This window comes from Coffea arabica, chromosome 4c (assembly GCF_036785885.1).
Source record: "Coffea arabica cultivar ET-39 chromosome 4c, Coffea Arabica ET-39 HiFi, whole genome shotgun sequence".
Taxonomy (NCBI): Eukaryota; Viridiplantae; Streptophyta; class Magnoliopsida; order Gentianales; family Rubiaceae; genus Coffea; species Coffea arabica.
Window position 1 is genome coordinate 42,427,201 of NC_092316.1, and position 20,957 is coordinate 42,448,157.

Here is a 20,957-nt window from a genome sequence, read left to right on the forward strand (position 1 = left end):
CACATAAGCATAACCGTTCAGTTCAAGTATGCAAATAAGAAGTAAATCAAATCAGTGAAAGGATACGGACGGCTCTCAAGAGCCCGTTTCCTCGCTTATATTCTTGATCCAACCTCATTGACCCTCCGTCAATGTACAGAAATAACCAACCGTAGACAACTCTTTACTTCCATTCCTTCCACCCAACATTCCGCAACCGGGCCCGCACTCCAATTCAGTAGCTTTTGGTAATACTCGAGTATACCGGAACCAAGAGTCTCATTACTACAAGGTTCCTCAGTACAGTCCCCGTGGCATGACAATTTTCACGACCAAGCCCTCGCCGGCTCGATCCAATTGACTACCAAACGGGGTTGAGCTCAGTAATACAGTAAGGCCGTTGGACATTCGTCCAAATGACACCAAAGCAGTTTCCATGAAATGGAATTCACCAACCAATATATCAGGTTCAGTAATGCAGTAAAACGGTAGCTAATCAGTGATACTATCAAAAGGGGTGAGGGCGGTCAAGTACACCCTCACCTTAATCAATTCCAATGTCCAAGTAAGCCTTCAAGGCATCACATATACATTTAGCAAAGCCACATAGTAACAATTAAGTGAGTAGTATACTCACCAAGTGAGAAAATGATGTTTCATGCACCGTCGTTAAACGAACGTCGTGCACCACCGTTTCCTCCTAGAACAAGCAAGCAAATACCATGAGACTCGATAACGAGTCATAAAACAATGCTGAACACAACCCCAATAGGGTCTCATATGCATAAATAAGCATGATAGCAAACCAGAAATTAGAAATAGCATTAGTCTTGGCCCCGAATAGAAAAACTGTTTTGCCCTTATTTTGCGGTAATGGCGTCAATTTCACTATGATTATCGGATGGGGGTGTAAGACCCACCGTTTCGAAGATATGGAACAGGGCTACAACAATGTAGAAGGCCACTCAGTCCAAATCCTAGCACAACTAGCCAAAAATGCAGAATACCATTACCTGAACCGTAATTGCAGGTTCCCAAATCGCACTATGCTGTAATGAACACAACTCAGTCTATACAGGTCCAAATGCCGAAATTCCAAAGGCATATGTTATCTAAGACATCCAGCTACATTTCATCAGAAGACACCAACTTCAAAATCCAAACCAATTCCAGTCAAAACAAACGATTACAAGCGCAGTTTTCACATTCTGAGCAAAGCAGAACAGCTACAGTAATTCCGACATAACTCACTCTACACTAATCCAAATGACCTGAAATTTTACAGGCACCTCAAACACATCAATACCTACAACTTTCATGTTTTGAGAAAAGTCCAATTCGGCCTATAACCCTATGATCTAAAACCGGAAAGAATTAGGGGATTATGAACCCTAACTTTCCATTTTCCATCCAAATCCAAAATTGATTGCATTTATCAACAATTCACACCTACTAGAGTCATTTTAAACCATTACCATTCATCATACAAGGCCACAACATCCCATTCATATTAAACCAGAAAATTCATCATAAAATGGAAAACTTCACCAAATCACTTCAAATCAAGAAATAAATCACATATTCCATCACTCAAGCCACTTCTAAGCATAACATAACCATCATTAAGTGTAAGGGAGTAGTCAAACATCACTTACCTAAGAACAAGAGATGTAGAGATGTTGGCCACCTTAGACCTTCAAACAAACTTCACTAGACCACTCACTAGCACCCAATGGATAGATTTTATGGAGTAGAATCTAATTTATGTGGTTGGTTTTGGAAGATTGAGTGAAATGGAAGCTAGAAAGTTGAAGAATTTCTTTCTTCTTGGCTCAAGGAAGAACCGGCCATGGAGGAGAAGAAAATGGTGATTTTTGAACAATTTTTCAAGATATTTACTCAATTTGGTCAAAAGTCAAAATAGTGAATAGTAAATCTTAAAGTAAAACCAATAAGAGGGTGACACTTGTCACCTCATTAATGCAATCTTATCACTTCTTTTTCTCTCTCACATCAATCATTTCACACACTCTACTTATCTCTTAACACCCGATAAATTTTACACAGTATCCGAAACTTAACCTTATTGGCCGAATTTTTCCGAACTTTTCGCACTAGTGGGTCCCACGTCCAATATATATTCTTAATTTTCTAAAAATTCTCCAATACTAGGAAAATTATCTAAAAACTATAATTACTCATAAAATTCACCAGAAAAATATTCCTAAGCCAGAAAATGCAGAAAACATGCAATTAAGGGGTAATAAACCCTAGGAAAAATATTAGGGTTTTACGGGTCCTCATAAAGTTCTTCTATTATGACCCAACTTTTAACAATTGCTACACCTGTTAGTGTTGAAAGATGGCTCCCTACTGCTACCATGTGCAATTAACTGCTCTTGTGGTATAAGCCGTGAATAGAGCTACAAACGAGCCGAGTCGAGTCGAGTTTTGGCCTAATCGAGTCGAGTCTCGACTAAATTTTACCAAGCTCGAACTCGAGCTCGAGTTCGATGAGCCGGCAATTTAAAGCTCGAACTCGAATCAATTCGAGTCGAGCTCGAGTTAGAAAAAAATAAAAAATAATTATTTTATTTTAAAAAAAATAAATAAAATAATATTTTTTTCTTAATAAATAATAAAATATTAAAGATATATATGTAATTTTACTATTAAAATAAGAAAATAAAAATATATATATACTTAAAATAAAAATATATATATACTTAAAATAAAAAAGTAAAAAATATTATATATATATATATATATACTCGAGCTCGTGAGCCGAGCTTAATATTTTGAGCTCGGGCTCGATATTGATCGAGCTTGACTCGAGCCGCTCGTGCGCGGCTCGATTTGTTTGCAGCCCTAGCCGTGGGCATTTTCTTTTAGTGTGTCCTTTGTCATGGTATTTTAAAGCAACTTAGTAGAGTGACTCCTGCTCTTGATAGCTTTATAACTCTATTACTACCTTTTCGAGGCTCTTCTGGTTTCCTCCTTGCTTTCTTAAGCCTTTAAGGAAGTCTCATTTTCTTAGGTGGCAGTATAGGTTTCTTCGCCGAGACTTTCCACGCATTTGGGCCACTTATTGAAGCAATAACGGGCTCATATGCAACCAAATATGCCTCTCTTGAATAACACTTGTGCACATAGTCCTTTGGTTTGCCAGATACAAGTGAAATGCATGGAGCGACATGACAACAAGGCAAGCTTGTGAGTTCCCACCTTCTACAAGTGCACGTACACTTGTCTAGGTCCACCACATAGGTTCCACCATAGATGTATTATACTTCAAATCTCTAGTCATCCAACTGTCGAGCAATATTGGCAGCATACTCGATTTTGGCGTTTTCCAACTTGTTCTGAATTTTTAGGTAAATGTCATTATTCCGTTTCTTTATCCATTCTCTTTTTGTCCTTAATCTTTTCATAAGATAAACTCTAATGATCTCGAGCATACCAAGAATTGGTTTTTCTCGAGCCTCTAGGATGACTGAATTAAAGTTCTCACACAAGTTATTCAATAGAATATCACACTTTGCTGCTTCTCTAAAGTGTGATCTTGACCAGCGTGCTGGATTTGTGTTGTCTAGCAGCTACTTGTGAGCATTGCCATCATACTCTCTTAAAACTTCCATTTCATTTTCAAATCTCTTCATATAAGATGACCATGCACACGCCCAAAATCTATCCTTTATTGATTGTACGGGGTGAAACTTTTTCATGTTATTGTGTAGGTGTCATACACAATGTCTATGCTCTACTCTTGGAATCGCTTATTGAATGATAGATCCTAAACCCTGCAAGTGTAGACCAATAAGCAAAAGTTGATTCATTGAAATAGAAAATAAAAAAAAACCAGCAAGCATAAGCAACAAAATATTACCTTTTGCCTATCACTAATGAAGGTCCAACTCTTCTGTTCATAAATTGACAAGTCATACTTTAAGAATTCTATGAACCCCTTCCACGAACTTTTATTTTTCGACCTCTACTATGGCATAAGTAACAGGATAGAAGCAATAATTTGCATCGATACCAATTGCTATTAACAATATTCCGGGGTCTGGACCCCTCAAGTGACAACCATCCACCCCAATCAACGTCTACAACTAGTTTTGAAACATCTTTTCAATACTTCAAAAAACATATGTACAATCTTAGAAATCTCTCCTTACCACTAATTTCATCAATAGAGGTCTCCATATGCACTATTGTCCCGGGATTACATGTAAGCAGCTCTTTACAATAGTTCCATAGTTTTATGTATTGGTTTTTGTAAATACCATGAATCAACAACTTGGCCTTCATGAAAGTCTTGCTTGCCTGGTCCTTGGTGATGTTGACATTGAGTTCAAGGTGAACTTTTTCCTTGAACTGTGCAACTGTCACCCTCTTGTTTAGCCTAAGGAATTCCATCTAATCTCTACTTAAAAAACTTCAATTGGCCCGTTTGTAATAAAATGTCCTACCACAATGACAAGGTGATCCCATGGTTCGTATGACAAATGCATCAATATCCACCTCTTTAGAAATATAAATGAACCAGTTGCAATTTGATGCCTTGCAATTGGCCCTCATTCTTCTAATATCAATCATTTTCCATCAAAATACTTTTCCCCATTTCACACCATAGTAATCAATAGTTCTCTTGAAGATTTGTTTATCATTGAACAATAACCCTTGGGTCTGCCATGTCAATTTAGGCCTAAACCTGACATATTTTGGCTTCCTCATCTGAAGACTCATAGCAGCTATTTAGCTCATGAGTGTTGATTGAGGCTGATTGTTCATGCACTAGAATGACATCTCCATTATATAGATTCAAATCATCATCAGCTCCATCTTTGATACTTTATTGTTTGCATGCTGCTATTCTTTCTACTGCATCATGAGCTGGTTTTGTGGCATTGTTTCTACTGCCTCAAGTCTCTCCACCAGGTAGTGTTTCTCCCATTTTCTAATCAATTTTAACTCTTTTTTAGCACTAGCTACAACTTTCTAAAAAATCACATCGTATTCGTCTTTGCTAAAGTCATAATCACTATCATGAAAATTTTCAACATCGATAGATTCTAATTCTGCATCATCATCAACCTTGCAGGCATCTTTTTCCTCAATAACTTCAACTGGTACTATAGTATCTTCAAAAGTAGTGCAGTCATTGAAGATTATGTCAACATAGCAACAATTTTCTTTTGATACACTAGACTCACCCGTACTAACATTACACTTGCCTAATTTACTATCCAAGAATCTAATATGGAATTCTTGTATCAAATATAGTCCAACATCACCAATTTGGCTCCTTATAGCAACCATATCTGCAATATCATCTTCCCTATCTATTTTGCAAAATTTAAATTTATCCTCTCTACCTAAAACTCTATAATACAAGTTCACAATGCCTTCATATCTAAGCCAATTACAGAAGGAAGAAAGACTATTCAAACTCACTCGAGTTGTAAGGACACCCTCAAATGATTCCATACTATCCTCTACATACTTTTCTTTTGGTGGTCCAAAATATGCCCCACCATGAAATATTTTTAGGGTAAAATAATCCAATCCGTGTCTTGTTTTTATTTTTTTTCCAGAAAAAGACAAAAAAAATTTATTAATTATTCTCCATGTGCTCAAACTTTATTCTGTCCCTATTTCCAATAGCATGAAAGCAATAACATTATGCAATTTTGCCAACAAAGGGACCATATAAGTTAAAGAAAAATCGAAAAAAGCAATATTATCCCATATCATACCCCACATTCAACCACCCAAATCCCTGGTCCTTCCTTACCCATGAAATGGACATGGTGCATAAAATCAAAAAATGATTCACAATAAGTAAAGAATCAATAGATTATGTAACCAAATCATGACAACAGTTCACTTTAAGTAAAAGTAATTGGACTTACCATACTTTCCCACTGCCATTTCACTGGTATTATCCTTTGTATTCTTTTGTTCACCCAATTGTTCTATCCTTGGCAATTCCATGTCATTCAGATCATTTTTCATCATCTAATTCATGTCCACTAATGCAGATTTCAAACAGCAACAAAAAGCCCTAATTTGGTTTCACACACTCTTTCTTTCATACGCTTTGCTAATTTCTACCTTTTAATCGTGTTTTTATTTTCTATCGAAGCATTAAAATGATCTTGGCGTGAACTACCCAAAAAGCCCCTGAATGGACAGCCGTCTATTCGAATAAAAGACTTGTTTGGGAGCAGCGCCGCAACACAGGTCCTTAATTGGCGTATATATTTTTACTTTGAGGACTAATTGCATATAAAAAAACTTTAAGGGACTAAATTGACATTAGTAAAAATATTTAGGGACTATATTGGCAAATTTTCCCTGAATTTTTGCCTACTGAGTTTTTAGGAAAGTTTCGACCGAATGCTTGACTAATTCTCAATTTAATCAGGCAAATGGATCAATTTGGTTCGGTTTGAGTTTGAAAACACGGGTCACAAATATTTTCCAAACCCAATACAATCAAAGCCAATTTTATTAAATAAAATCAACTAGTTTATTTTTTTAAGCATTAAAGGAAAAAATGATAGCTTAGCAAAAACAAAAAAAAAATCATGAAAAAAGGAAAAAAAATCAGCAGCTTAGCATAAAGAAATAAACTTTAAAAAGAGTGAAAAAACAAGGAAGTGTACAAATGAAAGGAAAAATTGGTATAAGGTAAAAAAAGAAGGAAAAATAAAGATAATTAACCGGGGCATTTTAAACCTTGAGTTTATGGTATCTTTTGATAGAGTAGTAGTAGAGAATTGAGGTTGCAAGTCTAGGGACAAGCGGGAGAATAAATCTAGAAAATAAAAAAGGTATGGAGGAGAGCTAGAGAGAAAAGAGAATAAGAAAGGGAGAACTGAGAGAGAACAACAAATGTCAGCTTACTAGATTAGTCTTTAGTGTTTGAAAAACTTTGATTCCTATTGCAATTTAATATGAGAAAATTGAAAAATTGTAATTCACGATTCAAACTGAGTATTATGATTTCAACGGTCTTAATCAGTCTTGACTGATTTTGGTGACTGGTCAACTATAGATATGAACTAGATAAGAGACATTGCCAATTCGCAATCCCACCAATCAAATGTGCTAATCCAATTCAAACTTTAAAACATTGTTGTAGGGACTTCAAATTCAACTAGGGAAGATCCACTTTACAACTTGACAGGTCCCCAAAATAATTGGTGGTGTTCATATTTCAAAAAAAAAACTTAAAAACTAGCCAATCCAATATAGATCAGATTTTTTATTTTGGTAAAATGGAATTAAAAAAATTGAAACATAATGTTCAATAAAAAATTCACTTTAACATTTTTCTTGGAAGTCAAATTTTGATGGAAGTTGACATGTTGGAGTTTTGCTTGATGATTAAATTTGGACTTCTTGTTTATTTCAATGTTATTTAAGAATTGAGATCATGAGTTGTGACTTAGGATTACGAACCTTTTTTTTTTGTATATCATGTTTATTTGAGTTAAGTTAATTGAATTTGTTTGGCAAAATATATAGGATATTATTTTGTTACAATAATTTTTTAGAGAAAAATAAAATATTTTAACTCACTATTGACATTTCAGATTTTGGATATTACCGAATTACGAGTTCTCCGATCCAATTTAATAACTAAAAGTTGGATGGTAATCAAATATTGATATTAAAAAATTGATTGCCAAATTATTGAAATTTTTTTATCAAATTTCCTGATTACCGACTAATGAACACCCCCAAAAACTAAACATCATCTAAAAAGTAATAGGCCAGGTTACTTCCTTGTCAAAAAGCGCAACATCTCTGAGTAGTATCCTCTTGTTGACACGATTTTCAGGATGGTCCCGCTTTACATGGTGTGGTTGTTTAATAACGATTACTAGAATTTAGAGTTTAGCTCTAGGGTTGTGTCAAGTAGACGTGGAGCCTTTTAACTATAGCCCAGTTTGATAAGAGCCGAAATATTTAGGGAAAAAGTCCCAATGACCCTCGAACTTTTGTCCTAGAGGACTTTTGGCCCTTCAATAATTAAAAGTAAACTTTTGGCCTCCAATTTATCAAAAAGTGCCAAATGTTGGTCCTTTTGTCAGTTCCAACAGTTAAGAACGATGGAAAACATCATCACGTGCGTTTCATGAGAAATTAGCAAGGGCATTCTTGCCTCATTAACTCGACAATATATATGGAGTAAAAGGCAGCCAACCTCTTTACTCCATGGAAGATGGTCTAACCATAGCAAAGAAAGACCCTCTCCATTGCAGTCCACAAAGATGGGATGCAACGCATTGCAACCTCCACAACCAGGGGAATAAAAGTCAACTATAACCAATCTATCACCAGCATTTATCAATGAATCCACAAGTTCTTGTGCAGAATGGATCTCAATCATGTTGGCCTTAAGAGTCTTCTCTCACAATCTCAAAGCTTTGCAAACACTAATTGATGCTTGTACCTAAATATATTCATCAAAATTTGAGCTATGTAACTTTGAAGCCACATATAAATATTTAAAGTAAAAAAAATTTAAAAATGGTCAAGAACATGATTCATACCCTATAATAAAAAGTAGCTGAAGCTTTGACATCCCAATAGGTTGAATTTAATCCATTCGTTTCCTTATGAAATCTTTTAATCTTAAATCTGAAAACTGGAGCGTCCCAACAGATGACAAAACCACTAAAGACCCCTTGGCTTTAGGATTACGAAGGGTATCACTTGAACCAAAAACACAAATGAGTCTTCAAATAACAAGCCATTTTTTATACTTCCTAAACAAATATTTCAAGCTTATAACATTAAAAGATTGAAAACCCAGAAAAACCCACTTCTCTTTTTGGATCAAGAACAATTCTTTCTATCCAATGGATATGAAATTCCAAGAAAGATACCTTCTTTGTTGCTCAAATGCCAAACTTGTAGCTTTGTACCTAGAAAGAAACACAAAAAAAAAAGAAAAAAACAAATCCTTTGTTTGACAATTTATTTATTTTTTATGGTTTAGTGTTGACCTTGGCCCCTAACTTTTGACGTTTACAAAACAATGGATAATACTAATATTTCTTCAAAATATACTTTCAGTTATGAAGTTATTTAATTTCATGAACAAGTGCAATTGAAAGAAAACAAAGGTTGCTGAAAGCTGTCGGACGCTTGTGATGACAGTACCGGATATCCGATAATCATTTCACAACTTCGGAGGCATGCTTCGGACGTCCGATAGGATCCTTCGAAATCGACGAAACCATCGGACGCTGAATATGTTTCCACCGGACGTCCGATAGAATTGAAGAAAATTTCTCAAACTTACTGCCTGCTATCGGACGCAAAAAACAGGAGTACCGGATGTCTGATACTCCAAACGGCTAGTTGACTCTTCAACTACTTTCTATTCGTTGGAAGTATTAATAAGGCACTTTCTTGGTCCTATATAAATAGTGGTTGGTCAGATACATCAAATAACTTTTGCACACTGAAGATACAAAAGATCTAGAGTAATTTTAGTGAGAAAATACTTTTCAAAGAAGATTTGTAGTCTTAGTGGTGTGAGATTCATTGTAAACTTTCATTTGTGAGTGAATACTTCATGAGTGTAGCTCTGTGAGGGTTATCTTGAGGGATAGTAAAACTTCCTGACTTGACCGAGTGGTATTCGGAACAAGGAGGAGGTGAACCTTTCTTTGTGCGCAAGAGTGATCGTAATTCATTAACTTGAAGAAGCTTATTTGAATTAATCTACAAGCTCAAGAGGAGTTGGGTAGTTAATTGGTTTGCAATTTTTTCCTTTTTATTTATTTATTGTTACATTTGTGATCTTTACACTGCTTATCTCTTTCACTTGGTTGTCTTCGATTCTTACAATTGGTATCAAAACTTGGTCTCCTAGAGATTAAGTTCAATCGGCTTGGGAGTAAAAATGACAACCAATAATGCCATGTTTTTTGAAGGATATTCTGTCATTAGACCACCTATGTTTCATGGGTCAAATTATGTGAGTTGGAAAGAAAGAATGATTATCTTTTTGTAATCTATTGATATTGAATTGTGATTTATTATTAGTGAAAGTCCATATGATGCCTCTCTTATAGATGAAAATACTCATAGATCTAGACCAAAAACAAGAAGTGAACTGACTGCTATAGATAAAACTCATCTCACTTTAAATGCAAAAGCCATGAATGTGTTATATTATGCTTTAGACTCAAATGAATCTATTAGAGTCAAAGGCTGCAAGTCAGCTAAGAAAATTTGGGATAAATTGAGAGAAATTCATGAAGGTAGTGAGAATGTTAGAGAACAAAAAAAGTCCATTCTAGTTACAAAGTATGAATCTTTTAAGATGAAATCTCATGAAAATATTGATGAGATGTACTGTAGATTCAGCGACCTTATTAAGGATTTGGAGGTGCTGGAAAGGAATACTCTCTAGGTGAGAAAAACAGAAAAATTCGGAATGCTTTTTCGAATGATTGGGAGAGTAAAGTAACTGCCATTGAAGAAGTCAAAGATCTAAATACCTTGCCTATTGAATCTCTCATTAATTCACTAACTTCTTATGAGCTAAAACTCAAGTCCAAGGTGCAGGAAGAAGAAGACACAAAAGTGAGAAAGAATATTGCTCTGAAGGTTTCATAAGATGAAGATGATACAGCCTCCGTAAGTGAAGATGACATGGAAGGTGATGATAGTGATATTGCACTCATCACACGAGACTTCAAAAGAATACTCAACAAAAGGAGATTCAGAAGAGGAGGACTAGTAATTCAGATTCTAATAAATTCAACAGTACAAAAAACAAAGGAAGATATGAGACCAAAAAAAAGTAAAATGACAAATGCTATAAATGTGGCCAATTTGGACACTACGTGAGTGAGTGTCCAATAAAGAAGAGAAAATGTGAAAGAAAACCAAGATTCAACAACTTTCAATTCACATGGAATGAATGCAAATCCGATAGTGAAATTGAAGAGGAAGAAAAATCTGTTCAATTGGTTTTTATGGTCATTAGAGATGATGAAGTAACATCTTCTAACTCTCAATTTGAAAGTAATGATGAAACTGATGATGATTTTGAATCTTTCATTATAAAATTGCATGATAGTTTGAAAGAATCTTATGTTAGAAACAAGAAATTAAAACATAAAATTAGTTTTTTTCTTTAAGACAACGCAAATCTTTTTCAACAAAACAAAAAGTTGAAAGCTGAAAATGATTACTTCAAAAAGAGTGAGACTGCTTTACACTAAAAACAAAGTTTTGTGAATTGTTCAAAAAGGAACAAGGTGATTTGAAAAGAAGAATGGATGGTTTAAATGAGTTGCTTAAACACAAGAAACAAGTCTGTTTTCAAAAGAATAGTTTGAATTCTAATTCCAACGAATTTGCTATTTATAAGAAAAGACAAGTAAAATTTATTAAACCTGTTCATATAAATAACTCCTTGATTATGTGTAATTTCTGTTGTCAAAAAGATCACATAAAAAGTGATTACTATGTGAGAAAGAATATGAAAAAAGGCATGAAATGCATGTGGATAGTTAGACATGATACTAAGTCTAACAAGTAGGAGATATTGGTAAGATTGATGAGATTTTTGTTCATAATATTTTTTTGTAATTCTCTTTTGATATTTCTGATGTTTTGATATGAGTTTTCCTTGATTTTTTACTGAATTTGTATGATGTCAAAAAGGGAGAAAAAAGATTAATGCTGATCTCATGATGATTTGCTGTGATATGTTGGTGATTTCTGTCATTTCTCTGTTTTTATTTGAAATATTGGATTCTCTGTTATTGTTGTTGGATTTTGGCAACTGGTTTTTACTCTCATCTTATGATGACAAAAAGGGGGAGAAATGGATGCTATGTGTTATGGGGAGTTATTCTGAGATTATAAGTTTGAATGCAATGAGTAAGGGGGAGCTTATGCTCATTTGCTCAATCTTTTTCTTTTTTCCATCTATTGTTTTGTCATCATCAAAAAGGGGGAGAATGTTGATCTTGGTCTCTAACTTTTGATGTTTACAAAACAATGGATAATACTAATTTTCTTCAAGATATACTTTCAGTTATGAAGTTATTCGATTCTATGAACAAGTACAATTGAAAGAAGACAAAGGTTGCTGAAAGCTGTCAGACGCTAGTGATGACAATACCGGACATCTGATAATCATTGCACAACTTCGGACGCATGCTTCGGACGTCCGATAGGATCCTTCGAAGTCGACGAAACCATCGGACGCTGAATATGTCTCCACCGGACGTCCGATAGAATTGAAGAAAATTTCTCAAACTTACTGCCTGTTATCAGAAGCAAAAAACAGGAGTACCGGACGTCCGATACTCCAATGGCTAGTTGACTCTTCAGCTACTTTCTATCTGTTGGAAGCATTAATAAGGCACTTTTTGAGTCCTATATAAATAGTGGTTGGTCAGATACATCAAACAACTTTTGCACATTGAAAATACAAAAGATCTAGAGTAATTTTAGTGAGAAAATACTCTTCAAAGAAGATTTGTAGTTTTAGTGGTGTGAGATTCATTGTAAGCTTTTCATTTGTGAGTGAATATTTCCTGAGTGTAGCTCTGTGAGGGTTATCCTGAGGGATAGTAAAACTTCCTGACTTGACCGAGTGGTGTTCGGGGCAAGGAGGATGTGAACCTTCCTTTGTACGCAAGAATGATTGTAATTCATCAACTTGAAGAAGTTTATTTGAATTAATCTACAAACTCAAGAGGAGTTGGGTAGTTAATTGGTTTGCAATTCTTTCTTTTTTATTTATTTATTGTTACATTTGTGATCTTTACACTGCTTATCTCTTTTACTTGATTGTTTTCGATCCTTACATTTAGACCTAAAGAGATATGATGAGGCTTAATGGAGGAAGAGGGAGCAAGAAAGCAAAGGTGAATGGGGTAATAAACAACTAAAATAATAGAAAGGGGAAAAGGGATATAATGATGCTTGTTGATCTTGAACATTGTTCGATTTTCTTGTCCAAGAGATTTAGACACGGGAAGTAAATTTCTTCCATGTTTGAAGTAAAGAAAAGGCGCTGTAAAATACTCCTTCAATTAGGTTTTTTTTACGGCCTTTCACTCGATGAATTCTCATGGGTGGATGAGAATGCCCTATTAATTCCTCATGATTACACATGATGTTGTTTTTTATCATTCTTAACTGCTAGAATTGACAGAAGGACGTACATTTGGCACTTTTAGTAGATTGGGGGCAAAATGTTTACTTCTAATTATTGAAGGGCTAAAAGTTCATTTGGACAAAAGTTGGAGGGTCATTGGGACTTTTTTCCCAAATATTTATTGGTATGTGGTTTGTAAGGGATAATTGTTAGCTTCTTTTCTTTGTTGACTTATTACTTTTAGTTTTTTTAAAGGTTTTGCATTTATTTTTTAACAAAAAATAAATTTCATTAACGAGATGGCAGAAATCATTCGGCATGAGTTGATTTATATCACAGAAGTTTGCACTAATGACAAGTTAAACATCCTTTTAAAATAATAACATACATGTAATTTAACAAATGTAATGATTTGAAAATTTAAAAAAAAATTCAAAACTTTTGATAATAAGATAAATCGCTACAATTCTCTTCCATATATGTTACAATCGCCAGATTTATTAATCAACTCTAATAATAATTATGGGATTGGTAGAGATAGGTGGTCTGCTAATAATATATATATCCTCTCTCTCTCTCTCTCTCTCTCTCTCTCTCTATATATATATATATATATATATTCGTGTATTTTAAATGTCTGTTTTTTGAAAAGATTGTATATCAATTCATAAATGTCTTTGTTAATATTTACTCAATAAGCATAATGACAACCCTTTTTCCTTTCAAAACACTTGGTTGTTCCATCCATCGATGCACATGCGATCGGATGCGTTCAAGCAGTCCTTGTTCACAGTTTTGTCAGTATATATTTTTTACTATTTTAGTTCTAACTTAGAATTACTTGTAATTAATTATACAGGCACAGAAAGAATCCGTTGTTGGGTAAATTATGGGAATTTTCTACGAAAATAGCTAACACATACAAAAGCAATACATTATATAGACAAATACTATCTATAGAATCAAATATGCAAATTTAATTTCAACTAAAGTGATGGATACGTCTCAATAACACCATCCGATTAATTGTGTATTGTACATGCACAACTATATGTATTGGTTCAAATGTATAAAATTAGTGTCTCTGTATCTTGTCTCTTCAATTGTAATTAATGGTAATCTTTTAAGCCCTTCGTTACTTAACTTTCACATAACATACTAGCCTCTAATATCTTAATAAGGTGATGTATCAATTGAAATACTAATGTCTAGGCTCCAAAGTAAACTAAATCGTTAACTCTTGGATCTCTCTCAATCTTACAAGTCGCATGCCAAAAAAAAAAAACTCTCTCTCTCTCTACACACATTTATCCACAAATCAAACACAAAAAAAAAAAAAAAAAAAAGAGCAAGCGGTTAGACGATATAGCAGTTTCATCAAAAATTTTTAACCAAGGGACCACCTCTTTCATCGAGGTATTTTCTTGCTTTTAATCATATTAAATCAATGCTTTGTTGCTTAATTTTCTCTTGTTTTGTTGGTTGTTAGTGTATTGTTGAAATTTGGGATGCGTCATGAGCAAGGATGGGGAATAGATAATGGTTTTTGTGTATGCCCTCCATATGTTTGAAAAAATGCCTCAATGGAAACTAAGTTGAAGAAATGAATTTTGTGCATATATTTTTGTTAAATTAGATGACATTAACTAGTTCATGGCCTGGAAAAAAAAATTTTATGAAAAATTTCGAGTTTTTTTTAGCCTAAAAAGCAAGAAATAGGTTTTTTAAAGTTAGGGACTGTTTTGCGTTAATTCATCATTTTTTGTACTGTTTCTTGTTAAATTGAATTTGCAGTTGTGTTGTAGATTTCGTAAGGGTCGTTTTGCTATATTTTCCATGGATTTTTGTTATGGTTTAGTTGAGTTTTAGAAAAACAAAACCCGACTGTAAATTCATCATTTGACCCCTTTTCGTGCATTTTTGTCAAAAATCAAGTCCGGAAATGAATTCTACACGAAAAATTGAGTGACGAGGTGTAATTTGGTGAATTTTTGCGAGCGGAAGCAAGCGGTGGTCCGATGGCGGCGCCGCTGCCAGCGGCCGCTATGATTGTCGGCAAGAAGCTTGGTCTAGCCGGAGGTGAGGAAGAAGAAAAAGAAGAAGAAAGAAAAAAAAAAAAAAGAGAGAAATAAAAGAAAAAAAGAGGAAAGGAAAAAAAAAGAGTGGGCTTGGGCTTGTTTCTTTAATTCGCATGGGCTTGATTTTTTTTTTCGTTTGAGTTTTCACCTAAGTTTGGAATGGTTAAACCCAATACATTTCTTAGTTGGGTTTCTAGGAGGTTTAGTTAGGTTCTTTCGTGTTTTTTAACTAGCAATCTTCACTTTTCTCTTGGGCCAAAATTGTGTGGCCAAAATATCAAGTAGTCCAAATTTGTTTTGTTTGCATTCTTCTTAAATTAGAAACGATTTTTTCAATTGGCCCCTAATCTTTTGAGTAATTTTATTGTAATATAAAAATTTTAGATTTCTTTTATTTCAACCCTTAGTTAATTGTATTTTAGCTCATAAACTTTATCTTTATTTAATTTTGACCCTCTAGTTTTTTAAAATTCTATTTTGACCCAAATGTTTTTATTTTTACAATTTAGTCCCTAGTAGTTTTAGGATTTCTCAATTATAATTGTCCCTTCCTTTAATTATTAATTATGCTTCTCTTGCATGCATTTAAAATGTAATTTTTGAGTGTTTTGAGTTTATTTACATTTTTAAACATAATAATGTGAATTTAGTACATTTTTTTATATTTCCAATTAACTTGGTGCCATGACCCTTTTGTCGATTTTGAATATACACATGGTAACCTTACCTCATTTAGTCACCACTTCAAATGGGAGGTATCTTTTATTATCTTTTGGATTTTAATTACATGATCTTTTGTGCTCCTATATGTTTACATGTATTTATATGTTTTCTTTTATTTGTTTATTTTAAATTTCTATTCAATTTTTATTTATTTTTAGTTAATTTTTATAATTATTTGGGATGTACTTAGATACCTCAAGATGTAATAGAAAGATAATATTTTCTTTTTCTTTTTTCGTTTCTTTCTTTTACAAAAAATTGTAATTAGGTAAACCAATATAATAGATACGATAGATAAATTAATTTTGTTATATTTTTTCATTTTAGATTGTAGTTAGACCCCCAATATAATCAATGGATTTTGTGTGTTTACGTGTCTTATGTGTTTATGTGTTTTATCAACTTTCTTTAGGATTTTGCATTTAAATATCATGCCTACGTGCTATATGCTCTATGTGATCCTATGTGTTTATTTGTTTTAATCTATCTTTTATATGTTTTATTATAAATGATAAATGCATGACGTTACTACACTAGTTCAACGCTAGTTGTGATTTTTCCTTTCGTGCTCTTACTAGTCCAACCCAATTCAGATTATGTTGCTGCATCGAAAATTAAGCTTGAAACAAGATATTATAGTGTTTCAAAGTAAGGGAGTTGATGAATATACATAATGACAGCAATATTGCCTGTGGAACATTGGAAGTGAAGTAAAGAGATGTCATTTTTAATTATTTTTTCATTGTCATAAGATTTTAATATGTATTAGATTTCTATTTAGTTTAGTTTGCTAGATTGAATGGATTTGGAGGTTGTTTTTCCTCATTTGTGAAGTTATTGGTTGGCTCATATGTGTTTGAGTTTTCAAAGTTGGTTCATATGCGTAGGGAATGTATACAAAAAAGGAAAACACCAAAGTGCATGTACTATTTATGATATTTAATGTTATATATATTTAATATATATTTATGACATCATGATGACTTCACTCGGTTCTTATACCAGTCTGACCATGGTCGAACCCATTGACCCTTTACCCCTGAGCTCGACCGAGTCATTACCCAATCCAAGTTTCAAAATATAGTTTGTGACAAGACAATTTTCCTTGGTTTTTTAATGTTTCAACTTATAGAGATTACTAATCAAGAAACAATTGATTATGAAACAACTTTTCCTAAATTCATAATGTAAAGAAGGATGTTGATATCCATATTTAATGGTGTATTGGCTTCTTCTAGTCAATTTCTTCTTACATACAACTTAGAGTTTGGCTCTGGACTTCAGGAGTTGATTATTGGGATGTCTGCCCAATCTTATTGGAATCTACTGGAAGGAGAAAATGATCTCACTTAACTTAAATTTAAAGTTGTTTTTATCTTTTAATTATTTGGTTTCACTTAACTTTTGCCTTTTCTGGAGTTGGTTTAAATGATGAATATCTTGGTGAACTTGCTTCAGGAGTTTGTGTTTGATTTGCTGGTATCAGATGAGGATGAAGACTTGGAAAGAGTTTTTTTAAGTTATCTAGTTACCTAATGATGAAGATGATGATAGGCCTTCATTGATGTTGCTTGGATATTTTGAACTGGATTCTGGACTTTTATGTGAATGTTTGTTTGTTGGTTCTAGTGTCTGGAATTCTAATTGGGTTGACTTTTATGTTGGTTCTGATTCTAGAATTTTGAATTTTAATTTAAATTCTTATGATTTTAGTGTGGTTGTAATGGAGTTCGTATGCTACAGATGATTTTTCTTTGAACTTTTGAATTCTTTTTTCAGGAATGAGGATGCATTTATTTATCTTAAGAGTCCTGCTTTACAATTCCTAAAATATTGTGGAAATCTCCTATTTTTTTGGGAGATTTTGAATATGTATGGCATGTGATGTGTTCTCCTGTTGGCAGGTACGTAATATTTTTAAAAAGAAAAAAGAGAACTGTTGAACCGTGGTTGAACCATGACCTGGCCACTCATCTGATTCATTTGCCAGTCCGAGTTTCAAAGCATTGCTCTAAAGGCTGTTAAATTTTTTCTTTAACTGGAGAGCGCAGAAATTGTCCCACCTACTACTAACTTGTAAGTAGTAACTGCTAAGGTTGAAGAATTTTGGTGGCTGTGAAAGATGGTCCCTCCTAAGAAATCCAAGAAAAAGAAGAATGATTCAAAACAGTTAAAGAAAACCAAGAATAAGAAGAAGGGCAAGCCCAAGAGTATAAGACCACCAGTACCTTTGGAAAATGGAGCCGCCATTGATTCTGATTGGTGGAATTCTTTCTGGACTAAGAACTCTTCGACCCCAGGTATCCATTATTCTTTAATTTCTTTCAAAAAAAAAAAATTCGTTTTAGAAATTCTTGTTTCATAGGATCCCACTTGAAAGTGTCCTCAATTTCGGTCATCCTGAATCCACAGTTGTCTAGACTTTGGATTTTGGAGTGTTATGTAGGCCATTCTTCTGCAAGGCCCAAGTGTTAAACATATTTTGAAGTGAAATTCTTTTATGCCTTGTGTTTCTTGGTTCAGCTTGTTTTTCTTTGTTAGGCGAAATATGATAGAAGTCAAATTGAACCAGTTAAAGAAAACAAAGGGGTAAGAACAGCCTTTAGATGTTAAACCATTAAAGCAAGCTAGAATTAGCTGGGCATATTATGTTTTCATATAGGGATAGCTCTTAAGTGATCAGCTCATTCAGTTCTGACTGAGATTTGGCTCAAATTTTCAGATTCCAATGTACCTTCTGATGAAGAAGAAGGATTCAAATATTTTTTTCGCGTATCAAAAAAGACTTTTGAGTACATATGCTCACTTGTTAGAGAAGATCTTATCTCGAGGCCTCCTTCTGGTCTCATCAATATTGAGGGAAGGCTTCTCAGTGTGGAGAAGCAAGTTGCTATTGCTCTAAGAAGATTGGCTTCTGGTGAATCCCAGGTTTCTGTTGGAGCTTCCTTCGGAGTTGGCCAGTCCACTGTTTCCCAGGTGACATGGAGGTTCATTGAAGCACTAGAAGAACGTGGCAAGCACCACCTTAGTTGGCCTGGCTCCAGTAGAATGGAGAAAATCAAGTCTGAATTTGAACTGTCTTTTGGCTTACCTAACTGCTGTGGCGCAATTGATGCGACACACATTGTGATGACACTTCCGGCCGTTCAAACGTCGGATGATTGGTGTGACCAAGAAAATAATTTCAGTATGTTCTTGCAGGGAATAGTTGATCATGAGAAAAGATTTTTAGATATTGTAACAGGTTGGCCAGGGGGAATGACTGTGTCCAGGCTATTCAAGTTTTCTGGATTTTACGAACTTTGCAAGTCTGGTGATCGGATGAATGGCGATATCAGAAGGTTATCTGAAGGAGCTGATATCAGAGAGTATATAGTTGGTGGTGTTGATTATCCTCTTCTTCCATGGCTTATAACTCCCTATGAAGATGATGATGACCTTTCAGCTGCCATGCTGAATTTCAATAAGATGCATGAGGCTACAAGATCGGTTGCTGTAAAGGCATTCTCGGTGCTCAAGGGCAGTTGGAGAATTCTCAACAAGGTTATGTGGAGACCTGATAAGAGGAAATTGCCGAGTATTGTCTTAGTCTGTTGTTTACTTCATAATATAGTTATTGACTGTGGAGACAGTTTGCATCCAGATGTTGCATTGTCCAGTCATCATGACTCAGGTTATACCGGCCAGAGATGTAAACAAGTTGACCCTTTAGGGCAGCTGTTGAGGGACAACTTAGCTAAATACTCGCTTCATTGAAATGAAGGCTTCATGCACTTGATTTATCCAATTGTTCTTCTATTCCAAGTTCCATGTGCTGATCTGACCTATTCTTATGTTGCAACCCGCGAATGAATCTTCATTACTGTGTAAAATGTAGTGGTGATTATATATATATATATTTGTTTATATTGACTGCATTCTGTGGATAATCGTTCTTGATTGAAACCATTTAATTCGTTTGTGTCGGACCCTTTCAGTTTATGACCAACGAATTTGAATAAAAATCAAGGAGATACCTTTCTCCTGTGTTTCAAAAAGTGGTTTTTTAAACTGCTTACCATATGACTCTGTGTAGCTTAGCTACAATGGTTATGTCCCTTCTTTACAACTGGCGTTGTTTTACCAATTGATCTGTCGAGGTCAGTGGAGTTCATAATTCGAAAGAATGCTGCTTTGGCTTGTTCTGTTTGACTATTGCACTAGAATTGATAAATGATGAGATCTGCGACCATAACAAATGGATTGTTTGTTGGCAAAAAAAAAGACCATAATAAATGGTATCTTTTAGCAATTCCTCACCGGAGGCATTGTTACTTGTTAAATGCACTAAGCAACTAAAAGATTTGGTTTGCTTTCACTTAATTTGTTGGAAATATAGTAAACTTTTGGAGGTGAAAAATTCTTCCGTCTGTCCTCTATTCGCCATTGGCCTGGATTGAAAAGAACACCTTGCATCATCTAGTCTTGTTTTAGTTGTTGGTTTATCAAATGCAGTTGTTCTGCCCTAAGGTGGTTCGTGTCATTGGATTCTGTTGTTTTTTGAAAGTTTCGAATATCAACTTTTGCTTGAAAAAACTTATAATGGTAGATGGGGATCAAATGATTGTCAGATAAACTGTTCTTCCACGATTTTGTTCAATTCAACAAAATGCTCAAATGATTGCCAAGGTTACTAGGTGAGTCGTCCTGGGATTAGAAACTAGGAAAGTCACCCACTAATCCCTAGCTTTGGGAATTACTAGAATAGGAGGAATATTGTAGGAAGATTTAGGAACCAAGGATAAAAGCTACTACTCTACTGCCAAGCTAGTGAGGAATGGGAAGATCAACGGCTAAAGGATGTGAAGGAATTTTTTAGGTTACAAAATAGTGATACGTAGTGGATTTTATTCACGTAAAAAATGAATAATCTGTATTTAATTAGATCAAAACAGATGGGAGGAGCTACCACTTGCTATACCATTTAGAATTTTATAGGCCAATATCCATTTTCAAATTCATTTGAACTGGGTTAATTTAAGTAATTT

The 20,957-nt window shown here is 34.3% G+C and overlaps 1 protein-coding gene across 1 annotated transcript; it reads left to right on the top strand.

The window, feature by feature from the left end:
* The first annotated feature begins 14,282 nt into the window (after window positions 1–14,282).
* LOC113738723 (protein ANTAGONIST OF LIKE HETEROCHROMATIN PROTEIN 1-like) lies at window positions 14,283–19,717 on the top strand. Its single transcript, XM_027265972.2, has 3 exons — window positions 14,283–14,545; window positions 17,835–18,230; window positions 18,653–19,717. The coding sequence occupies exons 2-3, from the start codon at window positions 18,053–18,055 to the stop codon at window positions 19,684–19,686; spliced, it is 1,212 nt and encodes a 403-aa protein (XP_027121773.1). The 5' UTR covers window positions 14,283–14,545; window positions 17,835–18,052; the 3' UTR covers window positions 19,687–19,717.
* Window positions 19,718–20,957: the final 1,240 nt, after the last annotated feature.